General features: G+C 31.1%; 4 protein-coding genes across 4 annotated transcripts; 2 read left to right on the top strand and 2 right to left on the bottom strand.

Moving 5' to 3' along the window:
• Positions 1–1,274: 1,274 nt before the first annotated feature.
• On the top strand, positions 1,275–4,587 carry LOC125586084 (transcriptional regulator TAC1-like). The gene has a single exon (XM_048755902.1). It carries the CDS (start codon positions 3,879–3,881, stop codon positions 4,398–4,400), a length of 522 nt encoding a protein of 173 aa, XP_048611859.1. The 5' UTR covers positions 1,275–3,878; the 3' UTR covers positions 4,401–4,587.
• A 704-nt stretch (positions 4,588–5,291) lies between these two features.
• LOC125586039 (oxysterol-binding protein-related protein 3B-like) lies at positions 5,292–7,780 on the top strand. Its single transcript, XM_048755830.1, has 9 exons — positions 5,292–5,608; positions 5,805–6,015; positions 6,087–6,159; positions 6,233–6,351; positions 6,430–6,551; positions 6,639–6,815; positions 6,904–7,048; positions 7,125–7,303; positions 7,383–7,780. Exons 1-9 carry the CDS (start codon positions 5,496–5,498, stop codon positions 7,618–7,620), a joined length of 1,377 nt encoding a protein of 458 aa, XP_048611787.1. The 5' UTR covers positions 5,292–5,495; the 3' UTR covers positions 7,621–7,780.
• A 129-nt stretch (positions 7,781–7,909) lies between these two features.
• Positions 7,910–10,134, bottom strand: LOC125586058 (cytosolic sulfotransferase 11-like). Its single transcript, XM_048755864.1, has one exon. It carries the CDS (start codon positions 9,328–9,330, stop codon positions 8,275–8,277), a length of 1,056 nt encoding a protein of 351 aa, XP_048611821.1. The 5' UTR covers positions 9,331–10,134; the 3' UTR covers positions 7,910–8,274.
• A 2,385-nt stretch (positions 10,135–12,519) lies between these two features.
• LOC125586016 (cytosolic sulfotransferase 11-like) lies at positions 12,520–15,198 on the bottom strand. The gene has a single exon (XM_048755799.1). It carries the CDS (start codon positions 14,827–14,829, stop codon positions 13,840–13,842), a length of 990 nt encoding a protein of 329 aa, XP_048611756.1. The 5' UTR covers positions 14,830–15,198; the 3' UTR covers positions 12,520–13,839.
• Positions 15,199–27,099: the final 11,901 nt, after the last annotated feature.

Here is a 27,099-nt window from a genome sequence, read left to right as displayed (position 1 = left end):
CATGCCTCAAAATAACTGTGAGTATATCTAGAAACTCGCGTAGCAATCAAATATAAATATACTCTTTATAAATAAAGCTTAGTGTACCGAATCTACATTGATCCATGGGCATAGTAACCTTTAGTGAAACAAAGCTAAGACTAAGACATACAAATGCACAATAAAACTTGAACAAAACGATTTTGTTTTCCATTAGAGCATATGTTCTCATAGCATTAAACCTTTCGAATAAGCATCTTCTCGTTACTATTTAGCCTCACGAGGCCTATAAATTCTCACATCTTCCTAGTAACTTATCAATAACTACTACAAAAACAACAAGAACAAACCACAAACCATAAAACTCCTAAACTAAACGAGATCTTACAAGATAAGAAGCCAAGGAGCATCTACAGATGACGAGTATTGGTGAGGACCGGGTAATCTGCATCCTGGGGTTTAAGGTTTAAGTACACGCAAAAATATGCGTACGCATATATTTGTGTGTGTTAGTATAGCTTTTAGACCTCAGGATGCGGATTACCTCTTCCTTACAATACGTACACGGTTACACGGTTAATGAGAGGTTGTTTCTTTTTTCTTCTTAACATCGCTACTAGATATTGAAGACGAATACTCCATATAGTCAGATAGACAAGACGTCTTGGTAGTATCCATGTTTATCCGTAAGTATATGTAAATTCAATGTGTACGTACGTGCATATGGATGCATTATTATATACTACTACGTACATGTTACACACTTACACTCCCAATCTTTTTGTCTAATAACAATTTACGAATATAACTAAAAAACTTTTAACAAATAAGTTTATTTTTCGTAATTAGAACAACATATTACTCATGAACATTGAACGCTAATATGACATTAGAGTATGTATATTGGTTTTGTTAGCTAGAACCGGTTTGTACCGGATGGTTTACTTTTGTATATAAATTTCCTGTACATCGTCATTTACAATTAACAGAAACAATTATAATTTTCAGATTCTCTCGTTCATCTTCCTCACTAGAACTTTGTTTCTGTTCACCATTAAACTTCAATTCCTCTAATATGGTATCAGAGCCAATCTGATCTTGGTTCTTCCGCTTTGATTCAACTGGATTCAAGCTTTTTTTGCTTTGATTCAGTTTCATTCATCTTTGTTTTCGTTTCTTCTAATAGATGACTTACCTTCATGTCAAACAAAAATAACACAACTATTTTTCTGGCACTAGTTATTTATGACCCCGGATTCATGCACGAGACGAGATGACAAGAGTCATTAACATGGTGGAGACACTAGTTATTTCTCCATGTTAATCATATAGAAAAAAATATTTATGTTCAAAAAAAAAATCATATAGAACAAATATTCACAGTCGAATATTTAATTGCCGACCAACAACTAGCATAATATTTTAAGTAAACACTATAGATTTTGTCCGTAGCATATACATGACGTATCAATGAATGTACTTACATAACTATTGCTGTACATAGATTCTTATAATTCAAAACAAGATCAGCTTTCGTAAACTGAAATTCTTCTTGTGGAATTAGATCACTAATATCAAAAAAAATTGAAGCTTCTTACACGTCTTTGTTTAGTAGTTAACCTGTGAAATACCGTTAGATCAATCCTAAGTATTATAGCAGTTATGTGATTTTGGGGTTGTATATGGCGTGTTCCCAATAAATCTGACCTCAAAAGCTTTTTTTTATTATTTTTTTATTGAAACTCACTTTTTTTTTTTGAAACTCCTTGACCTTAAAAACTAAAATGCTAAATATAAACTAAGAGCAGGATTAACTCCAGTCTCTTATTTGAGGTTATTAACTCATGATTTAACACTTTTTATATATTTTTCGGTTAAGAAATGTCTCTTATATCTTTTATTTAAAAGACGGTTTTTAGTTTTTCTTAGTTAGTTAAAAGCTAAGAGCCGTCTGTTAGCCGAAGTTAAGAATCTCAATTAAAATACCAGAGTTAATCATGGCTAAACCCAACAAATACAGCTTTTATGTATCATAAACTTACTCGGGAAAACTCAGAATGACATAAAAGTTGAGCTAAAAAAACTCCTTTAATTATAACTAACACATGATGTACTAGTTGAAACAAAAGGGTGACTTGTGTCATAATAAAAAAAACTAATTTTTAAGTGGGAAATTTTCAATTAGTGACTCAATGCACGAATGCTTGATGGCAACGGTTAGTTGATTACAATTAACTGTAGAGTTGTCTAATCAATTGAGTCTATGACACGACTCTTGTCCCTCTTTGAAATAGTGAGATGAAGTTTATATATTTATGCATCAACCTGTAACTCTTTTAACCAATATATTTAGGTTCATCTATAACTATAAGTGTATGCAATTACAAGTAGTGAACCTATATAATCACGGCATAGATTTATCTATTGCTCAAGGCGAGGGGCCATTCACTTCCTTTAACAAATATATGTATTTGGAGTTGTGATTTGGCATTTTGGTTCGACTATGTATTTGATTAAACTATCTGTTTATTATTTTTTAGCGAGGTGACTCATTACAAAAAGAACATAAAATTTACGATCAATACCCATCAAAACACTATATACTGTTCTTGTGAAAAGGTTAACCATAATATTCTATTATAAAATTTATTCAACGGAGGATGAGATAAAAACGTTAGTACTAAATTAATGAACGTATTTCATCTAAAAATTATGTGCTTCTGTAGTAAAATCCTTGTATTTTTTTCTCTCTCAAACTGTAGCTTTTGTTTGTTTTGTTTTACTGTAGCTTTTGTAATAGAAGGATTTTAGTACTATCTGTTTATTAATTTCACTCTTCAAATATAGATGTCCAATACTGCTGGGATAATTGTTGTTTATTTCAGGAAAAGCACATGTTAAAATAATGCTTATATATAACAAAACAACGCTAGTGTTGTGTATAAACGTATAAACTACTAATTGTTCAATGACAAGAAGAAAAGGCCAAACTGCTTGGTTGGACCATTTGTTTTGTCAACTGTGTATCTGTAATTTATTACAAAACTAATAGAGAGTAAACAAAACAAAACAAAACAACAATAATCAAGCTTTCGCTACATTAAAAATTTGAAATGATCAAAAACATGTAAGCAGTAAAATTTTGTGTCGTTTTGCTATATTTGAAGGCCGGTGGTCTTGAAATGATACAAGTGGTTAACGTTGAGTAATATATATATTTTGACTATGCATTGTACATTTTACTTTAGCGACCATATACAACTAATCACGTCGATCACATCTTAGAAACAAGCATACATGAAATCATACTGGGAAAGCTGTAAGCCGTTTGGACTGTTTCAGCGAGAAAGAGAAAAGCCTATAGAATACATGTACATTGTATATATACATGTCTACAAAAACACTCTTTAACAACCACACTAACAAGTAGTAAACGTATTTGCTTGAATAAAAAGTAGTAAACGTATTTGCTTGCATAAATATTTCTTCTAAAAGTATTAACGAAAAATAATTGTAGAAACCAAATTAAGTATTCTTAGTCATAAGATACCAAAAATTGTTAGATTAAAACATTTTCTTTTCGGAGTGTTAGTTGAGATAATGTTTTCCCAGAAGTGTCTCTATTTTATTCTATCCCAATTTGATAATTAATTATTCACGTAATGACACAGAAACTAGTTGGTTTCACTTTTCTTGCTTTGTCGTCTTGGAACGGTAAATTTTGATTAGAAGCCCTGATTACTTAATTGTTCCACCAATTAAAAAAAAACGAATAATTTGAGTTGACGAATTCATTTCCTGGTTAAATCACACATACACTCTTCTTGTATGTTCTTTCTTTCTCTCAATGCTAAATTTTCACAATTTTTTCTTTATTCTACGGAAGACACCCATATTCTATGGCAAACATCAAAAACCCTAAAAACGTGGATGATGATTCCGATCGCATTTCAAGAAACAGTCATCAAAGCGTTGATAACTCTCTGTCAAGATCTTACTTATGCAGTTTCTGCGTAAGGGGCTTCTCGAATGCTCAAGCACTAGGAGGACATATGAACATCCACAGAAGAGACAGAGCTAATCTCAGACAAAGGCTTATGGAAGATCACAAGGATGATGTTGTAGCGGAGAGTGATCATCCATCAGAAGGTATCTCTCTAGACCTTAATGAAAAACAACAACAACAAGACGCCTTTACATGTGAAGATGATGATCAAAATCAAGATGTGGAAAAAGATATAAGTCCTGGTAAGAAATTAGGGTTTTGGGTTCAAGAAAGCAAGATTGATACTACTAATGATGATGAAAAAGTCACGGAGGTTGGCATAGATGGTTCGAGTTCGAGTCATCATGGTGAGATTGAAGGATTGGATCTTGAGCTCCGGTTAGGCCAAAGCGCCGGGGAGAAGAAGACAACATAATCGCTCAATGATCATCATATGTTTCTTTGTATGAAAAGGAACAAAGTCCTTGAAACATCAAACTCTTGAATCCGTCTATTACAAATGGATTCGTGGAATGTATTGAAGGTATGCATGTGTATATCTATTGTTGCTACCATTATCATTGTTTTTTTTTGCTAAAATATTACCATTATCATTGTTGTTGTGTGTTTTCCCTGCTTTGATTTATTTCACCAACTTCTGTAAATGATATACAAAGTCCAAACAAACATATACATGTAACATGTAGACAAATATAGATTTAGTGCTTGCTTGATGATTGTTATCGGAAAATGGATAACTTTAGCTTGATTTAAAATTATTGATCCATACATCAATGGTAGATATCATACCGAAAACGTTTTTGAATCGTATTACATCTATATGAAGTTAGGAACTAAACAAAATTTACGTTTCGGTATAACCGAAAAGAAAATAAAACCTAACACAAAGCCAAAACTATATGAAACGTAAGTTGGTAAAGTCATTTGAACCCTTAAGATTTCAAAACCTGCATGATACTATGTAAACTAAAAGGTCCTTTCCGCTGATCATGATGATAATAATTTGATAAACATAACTATATGCTTAATATGCGATGGTGATGACTTTGATTTGTGAAAAGTCCAATGGAACATATACAAAAACATGTATATATACGAGCAGAGACCATAGAGAGTGTTTCAATTTGAAGAAGCATGCATGTAGGTGTCGCCATCAATGACGATTACCCCTTAAACACCTTCCGGTTTGATTTCCGGTTTATAGAAATATATGCTCCGTTTATGCTTAACCAACGAAAAGACGGCTTTAATCGAACCGGTTCGGTTTATATTTGACGTTAATTTCGATTCGGAGCCGGTTTGATCATGTTAAAAATTGAGAAAGTGCCAACGCAGGTCCAGCACACGATCCCAAAAAAAATCCTCTGCATCGTCTCCATCGCTGTTCTTCCATTATTGACGAATCTCTTTTCCTTAATAAACACACACACCCTTTAGATTCCCACCAACGCCTCTCTCTCTCTCTCTCTCGATTTGTTCATCGCCGGAGCTCGTGGTCCGCGGCGGAGAGATGGCTCCTAACGATCCCAAAAACGGCGGCGGCGGCGGAGGGAGCGGTTTCTTCGCTTCTCTCGCTTCCTCGATCTCAAGTTTGGGATCGGCCATGACCAAATCAGTTAACGGGTAAGGCTTTTGAGATCCCCCTTTTATATACAAACGTTGTGATTTGGTGTATCCTCTGTTTCAGATCTTCGTATAAAGTCGATAACTTTATTTTTGTAATGGAATTGATTTTTAGATGAGAGGCTCAATTCACATATTGGGTTTGCTTAAAGTTTGAATCTTTGTCGGAATAAGCGTTTTGATTTTGGTTTCTCAGTTTGGTTGGCTATGAGGGACTTGAAGTTATTAACCCTGAGGGAAGTACAGAGGATGCAGCTGAGGAAGCTAACAGAGGAAGATGGAAGCAAGAGGATAGAGATGGTTATTGGAAGATGATGCAGAAGTACATAGGGTCTGATGTCACATCGATGGTGACCCTTCCCGTTATTATCTTTGAACCAATGACAATGCTCCAGAAAATGGCTGAGGTTTGTGTTCATTACAACAACATCTCATGTTTTGTTCTGTTTGATGATGATATGTGCTTTGTTTCTGACAGTTGATGGAGTACTCGCATCTACTAGACATGGCAGATGAAACAGAGGATCCTTATATGCGCATGGTGTATGCTTGTAAGCACTTCTCTTCCCTTCCTTCTTGGAGTTTATGTGTCCATGTGTGGCTGAATAGTGTAACCTTTAACAGCTTCATGGGCTATATCTGTGTACTTTGCTTTCCAACGTACCTGGAAGCCGTTTAATCCAATCCTTGGTGAGACTTATGAGATGGCTAATTACAATGGTGTCAACTTCATATCCGAACAGGTCACAGCCATTTCTTTTTAGAACTCACATTAGCGCTTTAGCTTCCAGATTGTTGACACCAATAGTCTTGTTTCTCAGGTCAGCCATCACCCGCCGATGAGTGCAGGCCATGCTGAAAACGAGCATTTCACTTATGATTGTACTTCGAAACTGAAAACAAAGTTTCTCGGCAATTCCATTGACGTTTACCCAGTAGGAAGGTAACTCTTCAAAACAAAACCACAGCATGGGCTGCTGAATTAACATTCTTTATCCTGGACCTTAAATGTGATGATTCTTTGGTGCAGGACACGTGTGACACTTAAAAGAGATGGAGTGGTTCTTGACTTGGTACCTCCTCTAACCAAAGTTCACAACCTTATCTTTGGACGAACTTGGGTTGATTCTCCTGGGGAAATGATCATGACCAACATGACCACTGGTGACAAAGTCGTGCTTTACTTCCAACCATGTGGTTGGTTCGGGTCAGTTAACCTTCAATGCAACCTCATCTTCCTGTATTTTTATATTTCCGTAGTAAGTTTAAGACATGTGCATTCACGATCTGAACAGATCTGGTCGATATGAAGTGGATGGATATGTCTATAACGCCAATGAGGAGCCCAAGATACTCATGACCGGTAAATGGAACGAGTCCATGAGTTATCAGCAGTGTGATGGTGAAGGTGAACCTCTCCCGGGTACTGAACTAAAGGAGGTTGGTGACTTCTCTCTTTGTCATTAACTCTAATTCTCTTTGATGACATTTCTAATGCTATCTTATGTGTTCATAGGTCTGGAAACTCGCTGATGCTCCAAAGGATGACAAGTACCAATACACACACTTTGCTCACAAGATCAATAGCTTCGACACTGCCCCAAAGAAGCTCTTGCCGTCTGATTCACGGTTACGCCCTGATAGATACGCACTAGAGATGGGCGACATGTCCAAATCCGGCTATGAGAAGAGCAGGTATGGTTACAAAAACTTGTCCTTTAGGATCTGAAGTTAAAGTAAAGCTAACGCTCATCCTTCTCGTCTTGTTACACAGCATGGAAGAGAGACAGAGAGCTGAAAAGAGAACCCGCGAAGAGAAAGGCCAAAGCTTTACCCCCAAGTGGTTTGATATTACTGAAGAAGTCACTCCAACACCATGGGGCGATCTCGAAGTTTACCAGTTCAACGGAAAGTACTTGGAACACCGGGAAGCTGCTGATAAATCTGAAGATAACACCGACCCTAAGTCAATCCCATTCAACCCATGGCAGTTCCCAGACATGTCGACTTAAGTGAACTGCTCCAAAAGACAAAAGAAGATCAAAACTTTTGGTATCATGTGTTGTAATACTTAATTCTCTAGTAGTTTCAACAAACTCTTGCTTTCTCTAGTTATAGTTTACAACTTCTATTGTTCTTTTTCATTTTATTCAAATCAATCTTTCAACCTCATTGCCATAGTTATGTTTTCCTCCTTGAGGCTTTAATCTCAGTCTCACCAAACCATCTTGGAGATCGAGCATTAGCACATTGGGGCCTAAAAGCTTCAAGTACTAAAGCAAAACTCTTTTTCTCTCCACTACCTATGCATGGAATGGAAGACGACATCGTTTAGAGTGACCGTTAGCCTATTGGGCCACCATAATGGGCCAGAATATCTTAAAGAGCTTAAACATAGTTTGCCAAGAAAAAGTCATATGAGCTCGAGGCTAATGACTCCTAGTTCAAAGAAATTCTCCAAAGTCCCAATCCTCTTGACCACTTTGGCGTACAAGATTCGACTAAGAGACAACACAACAAAATGCACATCTTCTCCATTATCTTTAAGAAAAAACAACACACCAAAAGATAACCACAAACTGTTAATAAGCTACCTTAGCTTTCATACAATCTTTTTATAATAAAATATTTCTTTTATTGAATATCAAACATCAAGCGAACTTGGATCATTCAAACTTCAACCCTGAACCTCCTAATTTCTTCTCAACCATCTCATCGAGTTTTCTTGCCATTTCATGAGTGAGATGATTCTTCCAGTCACCAACTCCTCCTCTACGAAAAAACGCATGGGGAGCAACTCCGCAAACAGATGTCCCAGTCTTGTTGGTCTCCAAGTTACTCAAGTTACCAAAACTACACAGTTCCAAGATCTTCTCCACCGTTCCACTTTGCTTTTCTTCTTCAGTAAACGAACAACCCAAGAAATCTGCGAGCCTCATAACTTGAACCTCAGGCTTCTCTATCATTTCTTCATACCTCATGAAGAGTACCGGATTCGAGTTCACCAAGCTCTCTTTCCAATAACGTAAGACTTGATCATCAAACGGTCCCAACGAGTAAACCCCTTTGATAAAATCGTCAACCATATCTTCAAGTGAATAGTTACTGTATAACTCTTTTCTAACAACATTGCTCCTGAAATGCCAACGAGAGACCAACACATCTTTTATGTTCCTGCACATGTAAACGACTTTGCATGGAGAATCTCTTAGAGAATCATGAAGCGTTTGAAACGGCATGTGGGTTGCAAAAAGCCTAGGGGAAGGAAGCTCTTCTAGGTCAGGACGTTGGTTCTTAACATATAAATCAAGTTCAATAAACCGAACGAGGTTGTGGGGATTGTCGGAGAGGAGGGGATGGGATACAAGATTAGGAGCGTACTTGTTTCTATGGACGACGGCAAATACAAGAGCCTTGAGCCAGGTGGTTCCTGATTTGGGGAAAGAAGCTAGGATGATATCGCTGTCTCGTGCTCGGAAATGTTTTTGGAAGTTTAGGATTGCTTGGAGTGTGCTGGGATAGTACCAAGATCCTTGATAGCTATAGAGGTTTTTTCCCATGAAATCTTTCTCTGAAGGTAAAGAAGAGATCAGATTTTCACATTCTTGGCTCAAACTATCGACCTTCATGAAATTTGCAGGTGTTTGAAGAAGATTTTGTGAAGCTTCCATAATAGGAGAAACGGTAGGAAAGTAAAGAAGAATTTGACTTTGTATAATCATGGGGTGATAAGAGGAACGATCATATAAAACGGTAACATGATACTAAAAATAATTTGAAAGTACATTTCACATGTTTTATTAATTTGCTGGAGACTTGGAGTCACAGAGAGTTGGTGAGACCAGTAAACATTATTTGCGGATAGACAAATGGACACATAAAACGAACACACCTAACATCCACTATTAATTAATCAGAGACATGGAGAGTTGGTGAGAGGAGGAATCATTTGGGTAGTGAGATCCCTTATATATTAAAAGAGAAACATTGTCAATAAATGTGTTCACACTTATATTGACACATGTCATGCTCATAATCATTTCAATTTTATTATGCTTAAAATTGCCTAATTAGCAAAATATGTTTCCAAGTTTGCATCTCATGTGTCCCTACATAAAAATAGTTTTGGTATATGACTGTTATCTTGCGATTAAAACTCCAACTTTAATATTTTCATTGATTAAAAACGTGAGAAGAATTGGTTGACTAAGTTGAAGAATATTTGTTGAGCTTTTTGTAACCGGTATGGTTATTCTCCTTCCTTCGAGCTTTCACGAGCTGTATATAAGCGAGATGAACTTGATGAAACAAAAAATCGAAATAAGCTTCTCCAACCGAAACCAGCATGGTTGTTCTCCTTCGATGTGCTGTCACGAGTAGTATGTAAGCAAGCTGAACTCGATGAAATAGCACATCGAAAGAAGCTTCTCCTACTGAAACATGCATGGTTGGTTTCCTTCCTTTGATATTTCACGAGGCTATACTTCATAAAGTGTAGAGTGGAAGAATAACATATAGCACTTCGCATTGCATGAGATTAACAGTCTGCAACAATAGGAAGAACATACTTAGCCGAAAAAATATTGAAAGTTAAGAGAATACATCATCAGACACTCATGGCGAACTACTTTGATGTGTGCCATTCCAAGAGGCGGGGTTTTAGGACATCGTGTGAGTGGATAATGGAGCAGCGAACTAACTAGAACAGTATGACCTCCCTTTGCCAGCTGGCATAGCACATCTAAGAGATCGAGAGATAGCCATGCATGATTGGAAAGTCTTAATTTTTGGAATGGCTATGCATGATATTATTGACAAATAGATGGTCAGAAGAATAGCGACAGAAACATGTAGAATAAAGCTCTACTGGAAAATAGATGGCCAGAAGAATAGCGACAGAAACCACCATATCGGATTCTCTCTTATAATATATAAGGGAAGTTAAGTCTGTGTGTTACTTCTTCATGTTTCATATCTTAACGTAATCTGCATGGAAAAAATTGATGTAAATAAGTCTTCCCTTCATCTTTCAGAATTGAATACTGTAATTTACTCCATGAACCATCCATATAGACTATGCAACAGTAAGTAGTAACATAGCTTAGGTTCTTAATGGTAAAGTGACTGATCTTACTATCAATTATCAAATTGTTATTTTGAACGTGGTATATTTGTCATTTTCATTGTTATTCAGTTAGTAATGAACCTAAATCTGCCAGAACTATTATTCAAAATCACAAGAAACAAGATGTGTAATCCTTTCTAACTATACACATATTATTGATGAGTTATTTTTGTCTGCTCGATTGATGAGTTATTCGTCAAAATTTGAAATGTATCTTTTTAAAATATGTTTCAGTTTGCTATTTAAGATGCATCGTTAAGAAACATCCATCAGGTTGTTATTCCTAGAGTAGTGAACCATATCAAATTTGTCATTTCTCATTATTATTCAGTTAGTAATGAACCTTAGGTTGTCAACTATGATTTTACATAGCTGAAACTCACTCGGGTTTGTCTTGGTCATGGTAAACAATACTTTGTCTATATTTTTCTAAATATAATCGTTCAAGGTTATTCAGTTCGTATTGAACATCATGTTCTTTATTATAAACAACACAGCTGAAACTCACTTCGGATTTGTCTTAGTCATAATAAACAAAAGATCTGTCTGTATTTGTCTAAGTTTAAACTGGTGTTAAAGAACATATGAGTTCCGTAAGACAACTCGTGTTCAATTACATTTCATGGAGTCATTTTTTATGTGTTACAAATTGTATATGTCGTTTATTATGTATAAATATGCGACATCTAAAATATTTTTGTTATTGTTAAGATTACTTGGAGAAGCGTCTAACATTCAATGTGTCTATGTGTCAGTGTATATCTTATGAGTCAATGAAATCCCTTTAGCTGTTTAGAAAAGTAATGTCAATTTTTTGCCTACCAATTTAATTTAATTATATACAAAATAGATAAATGTGATATTTATATTTACTTACCATAAAATGATAGTAAATAAACAAGAATGATTTGTCTACCAATTTAATTATATTGCTAATAATTAATTTTCCTCAATTATTAATTATATATTTCCTATTTGTTATTATACAATATAAAAATGTAAAATAAATAATAATACATAAAATAATTTGTATATACAAGGTCCATCACACACAAGATGTGGATAAATGGTTTTTATTCAGTATTTATACATTTGTTAACTATTATTAAGATGTATAACAAAATGTGTAGTAGAGTTTATAATCACTAAATATAATTTTTTTTAATAAATTTATTCCGCACATGGTGCGGATTATCACCTAGTGAATAAATAAAGCGCAAGATGTCGATGGTTCAACATGGTCTTTAGGGGTGGACGGATAAAGTATTTGTGAACAGATCTATTTCACTCGGATAATCAATTATTTGATCCGATTTAATTTTTAGGCATCTACATATTTGGTATCCTTGGCATCCAGATATTTGATGTTCCGGATATATAATATTTTAATTTTTTAAAACTAGATATCTAATTTGAACATACAAATAAAAATCAAAATAATATAAAATAGTAATGTATTAATAAAAAATAAAATTATTCACTTTTTAAAATTCTAATAACTAATATAATAAATTTAGTAAATAAAAATAGTGTAAAACTTAAATAAAATAAATCTATATATATACATATAACTTATATATAAAATTATTTAAATATATGTATGTACATGCATATAACAGAATAGATATCAGTTCAAAAATATATTAGTATTTATGATTTTTTTTTACGAATATTACATATTATCTTTGCTTTGATTCATGGAGTTATATATATCTAATATTTGTTCGAATAAACATGAATAATGAAACGAATCAAATCAAAATTTACTGATATTTTATTAAGCCCTAGTGGTCTTTAAAAAGAGAGGATCATAATACATACTATAACCTGTCTAGCTAGTTATACTAATTTTCATAAGCCTTTCAAATTTATTTTAAACTAGAGTCTAATTTAATCGTTTTTTCAAGAAAAAAATGATCAAATTAGATTGAAAATGATCAAATTTGAGTTTCGTCGATAGAATTTCAATTACTCTCGAAGTTTTCTGTTGGTTTTATTGTGTGTTATTGTAGCTCATAATACACCAGGTTTAATAGTATTTAACTCTACTCTGTTTTTCCTGTAAAATAGATATTGTTATATTTCTTTTATTTATAAAAAAAAAATAACATTCTTCTATAATTTGTTATATATATTTAGAGATGATTATTTTGGAAAACTAATATTCTTCTCTATTTTGCTCTTTATTATAGAGCTCATTTGTTTTAAAAGAAAAATAGTAAAATACATTGAAATTGCCTATAGTTAGTCTCTCCATCTTTTAGAATATGTTTCCTCTTTTGTTTTGTTAAAAAAAAAAATCTCTTTTGGTTTTGTATCTTTGCAGTTTTGGGAACCGTCGGTTTTAGTTCCGATTTTTATTTAGATGATAAAAAATTAGCCTAAGAAACAAAAAATCATAAACTATGAATTTATTTATGTATTGTGGGTGAGAAAAAAAAACCATTCTCTTGTTTTATAAAAAAATACTCTAACAGGTGTCTTTTCTTTCAAATTCTGAACAAACAAATACTTTAAATAGTTGGTTTTCATGTTGGAAAGGGCTCTTCATCTTTCTCTCTGGCTTTCTTTGTCCAATTTGGTTTCAAAAATCTTTACAAACTTTTTTTTTCTTATGAAATCCAAGAAACAAAGAGCCTGCTTACGAACTATAGAACTCTCAGTATAAAAAACTCATGCTGACAACTATTTAATTATATCAGAGTTTCAAGAAAAAAAAAACTACTTTATTCTGATAAGAGCCTTCAGTTATCTTACAAAGATTTCTTCTCATCTTTTAACTGGTACGTATAAGCATAATCACCTTTTGAGTTCTGTATCCACAACATAACTTCCTTCACCTTTTTGACCACTTTTGGGTTACAAAGATTTGGCTAGTGGCTACTCCATATAGAAGTTCTCCATCTTTAGCCGGTTTAGGTGTATTGTGTACATGACAAAGAAAAACAAAAGAAAACACACATATTTTCCAATATATACATTTTTAAAACAACACACCAAAAGATATGCAAACGATAACTGAGCTTAGCTTTCATATAATCTTTATATATCATAACACGATTTTCTTATTGAATATCAAACATATAAAAATTATTATGAACTTGGATCACTCAAACTTCAACCCTGAACCTTCTAGTTTCTTTTCAACCATCTCATCGAGTTTTCTTGCCATATCATCAGTGAGATGATTATTCCAGCCACCAACTCCTCCTTTACCAAAAAACCCATGGTGAGGAATTCCACAAGTAGATGTCCCAGTCTTGTTAGCCTCCAAGTTACTCAAGTTACCAAAACTACACAGCTCCAAGATATTCTCTACTATTCCACTTTGCTTTTCTTCTTCAGTGAACGGACAACCTAAGAAATCAGCGACTCTTATAACTTGAGCCTCAGGCTTCTCTATCATTTCTTCATACCTCATGAAGAGAACATGATTCGAATTCACCAAGCTCTCTTTCCAATAACTTAATACTTGTTCCTGAAACGGCCCGAAGAAGCAAACCCCTTTAATATACTCCTCAACTATATCTTCAAGCGAGTAGTTACTAACAAGCTTGCTCCTGAAATGCCAACGAGAGACCAACACATCTTTTATGTCCCTGCACACGTAAACAACCTTGCAAGGAGAATCTCTTAGAGATTCATGAAGGGTTTGAAAAGGCATGTGGGTTGCAAAAATCCGAGGCGAAGGAAGCTCTTCTAGGCCAGGACATTGATTCTTGACATATAAATCAAGTTCAAGAAACCGGACGAGGTTGTGAGGATTGTCGGAGAGGAGAGGATGGGATTCAAGATTAGGAGCATACTTGTTTCTATGGACGACGGCGAATGCAAGAGCCTTGAGCCAGGTGGTTCCTGATTTGGGTAAAGAAGCTAGGATGATATCGCTGTCTCGCGCTTGGAAATGTGTTTGGAAGTTTAGGATTGCTTGGAGTGTGTTGGGATAGTACCAAGATCCTTGGTAGCTGTAGAGTTTTCTTCCCGTGAAATCTTTCTCTGAAGGTAAAGAAGAGATCAGATTCTTACATTCTTGGCTCACATCATCGTCCTTCATGAAATTTGCGGGTGTTCGAAGATTTTGTGAAGCATCATCCATTATAGGAGAAACGGTAAGAAAGTATAATAATTCAATAGCACATTTCACATGTATTATTAATTTGTTGGAGTTATAGAGAGTTGGTGAGACCTGTAAACATTAGTTTGGGATCAGACGAATGCACACATTAAAGGAAAACAAGATAAAATAAATAAAAAATAAAGACATCTCACATCAACTGTTAATTAATCAGAGAAATGGAGATTTGGTGAGACGAGCAGACATTATTGGGTAGTGAGATGAATAAATAAAGTGTAAGATGTTGATGGTTCAACGTGTTCGTTAGAAAGAGAGGATTTATAATACATACTGCAACCAGCTGTCTAGCTATTATATACTTATTTTCATTATCATTTTAAACTAGACTATAATTTACTCGTTTTAACAAAAAAAGGAGAGCATCAAATTAGACTGAAAAAAATCAGATTAGCGTTTCAATTATTCTTGATGTTTTATAAGGCTTTGTTTATGTGTAATGGTTTTCTTGTGTGTTAATGTATCGCATACATCAGGTTTGGTTGGTCTCTCCATCTTTTAGAACTATGTTTCCTCTTTTGGTTTTCTGTCTCGCAGTTTTGGATACCGCCAGTTTTTAATTCGGTTTTTATTTTAGATGATAAAAATTTAGCGAAATAAACAAAGTATCATAATTTAGCGAAATAATTTGCTTTCATTATTTCAAAAACTCTAGACAGATAAAGGACTCTCATGTATCTTCTTTTTTCCCACATTCCTCGTTTTCTGTATTTTTATTTTGTTGGAAAGATTATAGTGACAAATGTGAACCCAAGTTTGAAGCAGCGTTTCTGGTATTCGCATACACGGCTGAGATATGGAACACGAGAGCTTGTATGATTGGTCTCATTGGAACCTTCATTGTATGAGCTGGTGAATTCAAATAGTTTTGGAAGTACTTATGCATATAAATTGACAAAGAGATCAACTCTAACAGATATCTTTTCTTTCAGATTCTGAACAAAGGAATACTTGAAATAATTGGTGTTGACGTTGGTAAAGAGCTTGATCATCTTCCTCTCTGATCTTCTTTGTCTGATCTGGTCTCAAAAAATCATTACAAACTATAAAATTCCCCATATATTAACTTGACATCTATTATTAATGGAGAGTTGGTGAGACCAGTCCACATTATTGGGATCGTAGGATGCATGTAAAAGTGCTAAGATGTGGATGGTCCAACGTTTTGTGCACCGTATTCTTCTTCTTGGCTTTCTTAAATTGAAAATCAAATAGTTTTGGAATTATGTATATATATTGACAAAGAGATTAACTCTACCAGATGTCTTTTCTTTCAGATTCTGAACAAATGAATACTCGAAATGATTGGTGTTGATATTGTTAAAGGGATTGATCTTAATTGTCTGATCTGCTATCAAAATCTTTACGGACAATATAACTCTTCATGTAAACACTTATACTGAGAACTGTTTGATGTCTTTCCACCTGTTAATTGGTATGCATATATAAGCCTAATCACCTATTGAGTTCTGTATCCACCTTTTTTACCAATTTGGGGTAGAAGATTTGGCTAGTGGCTAGTCCAAACTTCTTTGAACATCATCATATGTTAGTGAAAGATGCAACTATGCATTAAAAGAATATTATCGTATTTTTTGAAATTTTCTCAAAATCTATGTGTTAACCCCACTACGAAAATATTGAGTTTTTGCTAAATACTTTATATACTGAAGCCTATAATCTTTATTGTTGTTTTAAAATTTCTAACCATTATCTACATTTGTATTAATGTATTTTAAATTATTTTTATGGTAAATGAGCATCGTTATAATTTTTTATCAATTAATTTAGTAAAACTTCATAATACTCCCTAAATCGATGGAATAACCATTATAAAATCACTATTTTCTTGAAAAATAGAGACAACTAAGGCACCAAACCTCTTTGAACATCATCATATGTTAGTGCAGGATGCAACTATGCATTAAAACAATATTGTCGTATTTTTTGAAATTTTCTCAAAATCTATGTGCTAACTAACCCCTACGAAAATATTGAGTTTTTGGTAAGTAATTTATATACTAAAGCCTATAATCATTAGTGTTGTTTTAAAATTTCTAACCACATTCTACATTTGTATTAATGTATTTAAGCTCTTTTTCATGGTATATGGGAATTTTTATAATTTTTTATCAATTAATTTAGTAAAACTTCATAATACTCCCTAAATCGTTGGGAAAACCACTATAAAATCCTTATTTTTTTGAAAAACGGAGACAACAAAGGCTCCAAACCTCTTTGAACATCATCATATGTTAGTGCAGGAAGCAACTAGGCATTAAAAAAGTATTGTCGTAATTTTTGAAATTTTCTCAAAATCTATGTGTTAACAACCCCTACGAAAATATTGAGTTTTTGCTAAATACTTTATATACTGAAGCCCATAATCTTTTGTGTTGTTTTAAAATTAATAACCATATTCTACATTTGTATTAATGTATGTTAAACTCTTTTTCATGGTAAATGAGCATCGTTCAATTGTTTTTATCAATTAATTTAGTAAAACATCATAATACTCTCTAAATCGATGGAATAAGCACTATAAAATCACTATTTTCTTGAAAAATAGAGCAACTAAGGCTCCAAACCTCTTTGAACATCATCATATGTTAGTGCACGATGCAACTATGCATTAAAACAAAATTGTCGTATTTTTTGAAATTTTCTCAAAATCTATGTGCTAACTAACCCCTACGAAAATATTGAGTTTTTGGTAACTAATTTATATACTGAAGCCTATAATCTTTAGTGTTGTTTTAAAATTTCAAACCACATTCTACATTTGTATTAATGTATTTTAAGCTCTTTTTCATGGTATATGAGAATCGTTATAATTTTTTTATCAATTAATTTATTAAAACTTCATAATACTCCCTAAATCGTTGGGAAAACCACTATAAAATCCTTATTTTCTTGAAAAACGGAGACAACAAAGGCTCCAAACCTCTTTGAACATCATCATATGTTAGAGCATGATGCAACTAGGCATTAAAAAAATATTGTCGTATTTTTTGAAATTTTCTCAAAATCTATGTGTTAACCCCCTAAGAAAATATTGAATTTTTGGTAAATATTTTATATACGGAAGCCTATAATCTTTAGTGTTGTTTTAAAATTTCTAACCATATTCTACATTTCTATTAATGTATGTTAAACTATTTTTCATGGTAAATGAGCATCGTTCAATTGTTTTTATCAATTAATTTAGTAAAACTTCATAATACTCCTTAAATCGATGGAATAACCACTATAAAATCACTATTTTCTTGAAAAATAGTGACAACTAAGACTCCAAACCTCTTTGAACATCATCATATGTTAGTGCATGATGCAACTATGCATTAAAACAATATTGTCATATTTTTTTGAAATTGTCTCAAAATCTATGTCCTAACCCCTACTAAAATATTGAGTTTTTTGTAAATACTTTATATACTGAAACCTATAATCTTTAGTGTTGTTTTAAAATTTCTAACCATATTCTACATTTTTATTAATGTATGTTAAATCTTTTTCATGGTAAATGAGCATAGTTCAATTGTTTTTATCAATTAATTTAGTAAAACTTCATGATACTCCCTAAATCGATGGAATAACCATTATAAAATCACTATTTTCTTGAAAAATAGAGACAAGTAAGACTCCAAACCTCTTTGAATATCATCATATCTTAGTGTAGGATGCAACTATGCATTAAAACAATATTGTCGTATTTTTTGATATTTTCTCAAAATCTATGCGCTAACCCCCCTACGAAAATATTGAGTTTTTGGTAAGTAATTTATATTCTGAAGCCTATAATCTTTAGTGTTGTTTTAAAATTTCTAACCATATTCTACATTTATATTAATGTATGTTAAACTATTTTTCATGGTAAATGAGCATCGTTCAATTGTTTTTATCAATTAATTTAGTAAAACTTCATAATACTCTCTAAATCGATGGAATAACCACTATAAAATCACTATTTTCTTGAAAAGTAGAGACAACTAAGACTCCAAACCTCTTTGAACATCATCATATGTTAGTGTAGGATGCAACTATGCATTAAAAAAATATTGTCGTATTTTTTGTAATCTTCTCAAAATCTATGTCCTAACCCCTAGGAAAATATTGAGTTTTTTGTAAATACTTTATATACTGAAGCCTATAATCTTTAGTGTTGTTTTAAAATTTCTAACCATATTCTATATTTGTATTAATGTATTTTAAGCTCTTTTCAAGATATATAAGAATCATTATAATTTATTTATCAATTAACTTATCAAAACTTCATAATACTCCATAAATTGATGAAATAACCACTATAAAATCACTATTTTCTTGAAAAATAGAGACAACAAAAGCTCCAAACCTCTTTGAAGATCATCAAATGTTACTACAGGATGCAACTAGGCATTAAAACAATATTGTCGTACTTTTTGAAATTTTCTCAAAATCTATGTGTTAACCCCTTTGAAAATATTGAGTTTTTGGTAAGTAATTTATATACTGAAGCCTATAATCTTTAGTGTTGTTTTAAAATTTCTAACCATATTCTAAATTTGTATTAATGTATGTTAAATCTTTTTCATGGTAAATGAGCATAGTTCAATTGTTTTTATCAATTAATTTAGTAAAACTTCATAATACTCCCTAAATCGATGGAATAACCACTATAAAATCACTATTTTCTTGAAAAATAGAGAGAACTAAGGCTCCAAACATCTTTGAACATCATCATATGTTAGTGCAGGATGCAACTATGCGTTAAAACAATATTGTCGTATTTTTTGAAATTTTCTCAAAATCTATGCGCTATAATCTTTAGTGTTGTTTTAAAATTTCTAACCACATTCTACATTTGTATTAATGTATTTTAAGCTCTTTTTCATGGTATATGAGAATCGTTATATTTTTTTTATCAATTAATTTATTAAAACTTCATAATACTCCCTAAATCGTTGGGAAAACCACAATAAAATCCTTATTTTCTTGAATAATGGAGACAACAAAGGCTCCAAACCTCTTTGAACATCATCATATGTTTTGAGCAGGATGCAACTAGGCATTAAAAAAATATGGTCGTATTTTTTAAAATTTTCTCAAAATCTATATGTTAACCCTAAGAAAATATTGAGTTTTTCGTAAATACTTTATATACGGAAGCCTATAATCTTTAGTGTTGTTTTAAAATTTCTAACCATATTCTACATTTCTATTAATGTATGTTAAACTATTTTTCATGGTAAATAAGCATCGTTCAATTGTTTTTATCAATTAATTTAGTAAAACTTCATAATACTCCCTAAATTGATGGAATAACCACTATAAAATCACTATTTTCTTGAAAAATAGAGACAACTAAGACTCTAAACCTCTTTGAACATCATCATATGTTAGTGCATGATGCAACTATGCATTAAAACAATATTGTCATATTTTTTGAAATTGTCTCAAAATCTATGTCCAAACCCCTACGAAAATATTGAGTTTTTGGTAAATACTTTATATACTGAAGCCTATAATATTTTGTGTTGTTTTAAAATTTCTAACCGTATTTTACATTTTTATTAATGTATGTTAAATATTTTTCATGGTAAATGAGCATAGTTCAATTGTTTTTATCAATTAATTTAGTAAAACTTCATGATACTCCCTAAATCGATGGAATAACCACTATAAAATCACTATTTTCTTGAAAAATAGAGACAAGTAAGACTCCAAACCTCTTTGAATATCATCATATGTTAGTGTAGGATGCAACTATGCATTAAAACAAAATTTTCGTATTTTTTGAAATTTTCTCAAAATCTATGTGTCCCTACGAAAATATTGATTTTTTTGTAAATACTTTATATACTGAAGCGTATAATCTTTAGCGTTGTTTTAAAATTTCTAACCATATTATACATTTGTATTAATGTATGTTAAACGCTTTTTCATGGTAAATGAGCATCGTTCAATTGTTTTTATCATTTAATTTATTAAAACTTCATAATACTCTCTAAATCGATGGAATAACCAGTATAAAATCACTATATTCTTGAAAAATAGAGACAACTAAGACTCCAAACCTCTTTGAACATCATCATATGTTAGTGCAGGATGCAACTATGCATTAAAACAATATTGTCGTATTTTTTGAAATTTTCTCAAAATCTATGCGCTAACTCCCTCTACGAAAATATTGAGTTTTTGGTAAGTAATTTATATACTGAAGCATATAATCTTTAGTGTTGTTTTAAAATTTCTAACCACATTCTATATTTGTATTAATGTATTTTAAGCTCTTTTTCATGATATACGGGAATCATTATAATTTTTTTTCAATTAATTTAGTAAAACTTCATAATACTCCCTAAATCGATGGAATAACAACTATAAAATATCTATATAAAAAAACAAAACGGAGACAACAAATGCTCCAAACCTCTTTGAACATCATCATATGTTATTGCATGATGCAACTAGGAATTAAAAAATATTGTCGTATTTTTTGAATTTTTTTCAAAATCTATGTGTTAACCCTACGAAAATATTGAGTTTTTTGTAAATACTTTATATGCTGAAGTCTATAATCTTTAGTGTTGTTTTAAAATTTCTAACCATATTCTACATTTGTATTAATGTATGTTAAACTATTTTTCATGGTAAATGAGCATCGTTCAATTGTTTTTATCAATTAATTTAGTAAAACTTCATAATACTCCCTAAATCGATGGAATAACCACTATAAAATCACTATTTTCTTGAAAAATAGAGACAACTAAGACTCCAAACCTCTTTGAACATCATCATATGTTAGTGCATGATGCAACTGTGCATTAAAACAATATTGTCGTATTTTTTGAAATTTTCTCAAAATCTATGCGCTAACCCCTACGAAAATATTGAGTTTTTGGTAAGTAATTTATATACTGAAGCCTATAATCTTTAGTGTTGTTTTAAAATTTCTAACCACATTCTACATTTGTATTAATGTATTTTAAGCTCTTTTTCATGGTATATGGGAATCGTTATATTTTGTTTATCAATTAATATATTAAAACTTCATAATACTCCCTAATCGTTGGGAAAACCACTATAAAATCCTTATTTTCTTGAAAAACGGAGACAACAAAGGCTCCAAACCTCTTTGAACATCATCATATGTTAGATCAGGATGCAACTAGGCATTAAAAAAATATTGTCGTATTTTTTGAAATTTTTTCAAAATCTATGTGTTAACCCCTAAGAAAATATTGAGTTTTTGGTAAATACTTTATATACGGAAGCTTATAATCTTTAGTGTTGTTTTAAAATTTCTAACCATATTCTACATTTCTATTAATGTATGTTAAACTATTTTTCATGGTAAATGAGCATCGTTCAATTGTTTTTATCAATTAATTTAGTAAAACTTCATAATACTCCTTAAATCGATGGAATAACCACTATAAAATCACTATTTTCTTGAAAAATAGAGACAAGTAAGACTCCAAACCTCTTTGAACATCATCATATGTTAGTGCAGAATGCAACTATGCATTAAAACAATATTATCATATTTTTTGAAATTGTGTCAAAATCTATGTCCTAACCTCTACGAAAATATTGAGTTTTTGGTAAATACTTTATATACTGAAGCCTATAATCTTTAGTGTTGTTTTAAAATTTCTAACCATATTCTACATTTTTATTAATGTATGTTAAATCTTTTTCATGGTAAATGAGCATAGTTCAATTGTTTTTATCCATTAATTTAGTAAAACTTCATGATACTCCCTAAATCGATGGAATAACCAATATAAAATCACTATTTTCTTGAAAAATAGAGACAAGTAAGACTCCAAACCTCTTTGAATATCATCATATGTTAGTGTAGGATGCAACTATGCATTAAAACAATATTTTTCGTATTTTTTTAAATTTTCTCAAAATCTATATGTTAACCCCTACGAAAATATTGATTTTTTTGTAAATATTTTATATATTGAAGCCTATAATCTTTAGTGTTGTTTTAAAATTTCTAACCATATTCTACATTTCTATTAATGTATGTTAAACGCTTTTTCATGGTAAATGAGCATCATTCAATTGCCTTTATCAATTAATTTATTAAAACTTCATAATACTCCCTAAATCGATGGAATAACCACTATAAAATCACTATTTTCTTGAAAAATAGAGACAACTAAGACTCCAAACCTCTTTGAAGATCATCATATGTTACTACAGGATGCAACTAGGAATTAAAACAATATTTTTGTACTTTTTGAAATTTTCTCAAAATCTATGTGTTAACCCCTACGAAAATATTGAGTTTTTGGTAAGTAATTTATATACTGAAGCCTATAATCCTCAGTGTTGTTTTAAAATTTCTAACCATATTCTACATTTGTATTAATGTATGTTAAATCTTTTTCATGGTAAATGAGCATAGTTCAATTGTTTTTATCAATTAATTTAGTAAAACTTCATAATACTCTCTAAATCGATGGAATAACCACTATAGAATCACTATTTTCTTGAAAAAAGAGAGAACTAAGGCTCCAAACATCTTTGAACATCATCATATGTTAGTGCAGGATGCAACTATGCGTTAAAACAATATTGTCCTATTTTTTGAAATTTTCTCAAAATCTATGCGCTAACCCCTACGAAAATATTGAGTTTTTGGTAAGTAATTTATATACTGAGGCCTATAATCTTTAGTGTTGTTTTAAAATTTCTAACCACATTCTACATTTGTATTAATGTATTTTAAGCTCTTTTCATGGTATATGGGAATCGGTATTTTTTTTTTATCAATTAATTTATTAAAACTTCATAATACTCCCTAAATCGTTGGGAAAACCACTATAAAATATTAATTTTCTTCAAAAACGGAGACAACAAAGGCTCCAAACCTCTTTGAACATCATCATATGTTAGAGCAGGATGCAACTAGGCATTAAAAAAAAATTGTCGTATTTTTTGAAATTTTCTCAAAATCTATGTGTTAACCCCTACGAAAATATTGTGTTTTTGGTAAATACTTTATATACTGAAGCCTATAATCTTTAGTGTTGTTTTAAAATTTCTAACCATATTCTACATTTGTATTAATGTATGTTAAACTATTTTTCATGGTAAATGAGCATCGTTCAATTGTTTTAATCAATTAATTTAGTAAAACTTCATAATACTCTCTAAATCGATGGAATAACCACTATAAAATCACTATTTTTTGAAAAATATAGACAATTAAGACTCCAGACCTCTTTAAACATCATCATATGCTAGTGTAGGATGCAACTATGCATTAAAACAATATTGTCGTATTTTTTTGAAATTTTCTCAAAATCTATGTCCTACCCCCTACGAAAATATTGAGTTTTTTGTAAATACTTTATATACTGAAGCCTATAATCTTTAGTGTTGTTTTAAAATTTCTAACCATATTCTATATTTGTGTTAATGTATTTTAAGCTCTTTTCATGATATATGGGAATCATTATAATTTATTTATCAATTAACTTATCAAAACTTCATAATACTCCCTAAATCGATAGAATAACCACTATAAAATCACTATTTTCTTGAAAAATAGAGATAACTAAGGCTCCAAACAACTTTGAACATCATCATATGTAAGTGCAGGATGCAACTATGCGTTAAAACAATATTGTCGTATTTTTTGAAATTTTCTCAAAATCTATACGCTAACCCTTACGAAAATATTTAGTTTTTCGTAAGTATTTTATATGCTGAAGCCTATAATCTTTAGTGTTGTTTTAAAATTTCTAACCACATTCTACATTTGTATTAATCTATTTAAGCTATTTTTCATGGTATATGGGAATCGTTATATTTTTTTTATCAATTAATTTATTAAAACTTCATAATACTCCCTAAATCGTTGGGAAAACCACTATAAAATCCTTATTTTCTTGAAAAACGGAGACAACAAAGGGTCCGAACCTCTTTGAACATCATCATATGTTAGAGCAGGATGCAACTAGGCATTAAAAAAATATTATCGTATTTTTTGAAATTTTCTCAAAATCTATGTGTTAACCTCTACGAAAATATTGTGTTTTTGGTAAATACTTTATATACTGAAGCCTATAATCTTTAGTGTTGTTTTAAAATTTCTAACCATATTCTACATTTGTATTAATGTATGTTAAACTATTTTTCATGGCAAATGAGCATCGTTCAATTGTTTTTATCAATTAATTTAGTAAAACTTCATAATACTCTCTAAATCGATGGAATAACCACTATAAAATCACTATTTTTTTTTGAAAAATATAGACAATTAAGACTCCAGACCTCTTTGAACATCATCATATGTTAGTGTAGGATGCAACTATGCATTAAAACAATATTGTCGTCTTTTTTGAAATTTTCTCAAAATCTATGTACTAACCCCTACGAAAATATTGAGCTTTTTGTAAATAATTTATATACTGAAGCCTATAATCTTTTGTGTTGTTTTAAAATTTCTAACCATATTTTATATTTGTATTAATGTATTTTTAAGCTCTTTTCATGATATATGGGAGTCATTATAATTTATTTATCAATTAACTTATCAAAACTTCATAATACTCCCTAAATCGAGGGAATAACCACTATAAAATCACTATTTTCTTGAAAAATAGAGACAACAAAGGCTCCAAACCTCTTTGAAGATCATCATATGTTACTACAGGATTCAACTAGGCATTAAAACAATATTGTCGTACTTTTTGAAATTTTCTCAAAATCTATGTGTTAACCCCTACGAAAATATTGAGTTTTTGGTAAGTAATTTATATACTGAAGCCTATAATCTTTAGTGTTGTTTTAAAATTTCTAACCATATTCTACATTTGTATTAATGTATGTTAAATCTTTTTCATGGTAAATGAGCATAGTTCAATTGTTTTTATCAATTAATTTAATAAAACTTCATAATACTCCCTAAATCGATGGAATAACCACTATAAAATAAATATTTTCTTGAAAAATATAGAGAACTAAGACTCCAAACATCTTTGAACATCATCATATATTAGTGCAGGATGTAACTATGCGTTAAAACAATATTGTCCTATTTTTTGAAATTTTCTCAAAATCTATGCGCTCCCTACGAAAATATTGAGTTTTGGTAAGTAATTTATATACTGAAGCCTATAGTCTTTAGTATTGTTTTAAAATTTCTAACCACATTCTACATTTGTATTAATGTATTTTAAGCTCTTTTTCATGGTATATGGGAATCGGTATTTTGTTTTATCAATTAATTTATTAAAACTTCATAATACTCCCTAAATCGTTGGGAAAACAACTATAAAATCCTTATTTTCTTGAAAAACGGAGACAACAATGGCTCCAAACCTCTTTGAACATCATCATATGTTAGAGCAGGATGCAACTAGGCATGAAAAAATATTGTCGTATTTTTGAAATTTTTGAAATTTTCTCAAAATCTATGTGTTAACCCCTACGAAAATATTGTGTTTTTGGTAAATACTTTATATACTGAAGCCTATAATCGTTAGTGTTGTTTTAAAATTTCTAACCATATTCTACATTTGTATTAATGTATGTTAAACTATTTTTCATGGTAAATGAGCATCGTTCAATTGTTTTAATCAATTAATTTAGTAAAACTTCATAATACTCTCTAAATCGATGGAATAACCACTATAAAATCACTATTGTTTTGAAAAATATAGACAATTAAGACTCCAGACCTCTTTGAACATCATCATATGTTAGTGTAGGATGCAACTATGCAATATTGTAGTATTTTTTGAAATTTTCTCAAAATCTATGTCCTACCTCCTACGAAAATATTGAGTTTTTTGTAAATACTTTATATACTGAAGCCTATAATCTTTAGTGTTGTTTTAAAATTTCTAACCATATTCTATATTTGTGTTAATGTATTTTAAGCTCTTTTCATGATATATGGGAATCATTATAATTTATTTATCAATTAACTTATCAAAACTTCATAATACTCCCTAAATCGATAGAATAACCACTATAAAATCACTATTTTCTTGAAAAATAGAGAAAACTAAGGCTCCAAACAACTTTGAACATCATTATATGTAAGTGCAGGATGCAACTATGCGTTAAAACAATATTGTCGTATTTTTTGAAATTTTCTCAAAATCTATGCGCTAACCCCTACGAAAATATTTAGTTTTTCGTAAGTAATTTATATACTGAAGCCTATAATCTTTAGTGTTGTTTTAAAATTTCTAACCACATTCTACATTTTTATTAATCTAT

Source organism: Brassica napus, chromosome A1 (genome assembly GCF_020379485.1).
Source record: "Brassica napus cultivar Da-Ae chromosome A1, Da-Ae, whole genome shotgun sequence".
NCBI lineage: Eukaryota > Viridiplantae > Streptophyta > Magnoliopsida > Brassicales > Brassicaceae > Brassica > Brassica napus.
Note: the sequence above shows the minus strand (reverse complement) of the source record. Positions and strands in the feature narration are given on the sequence as shown.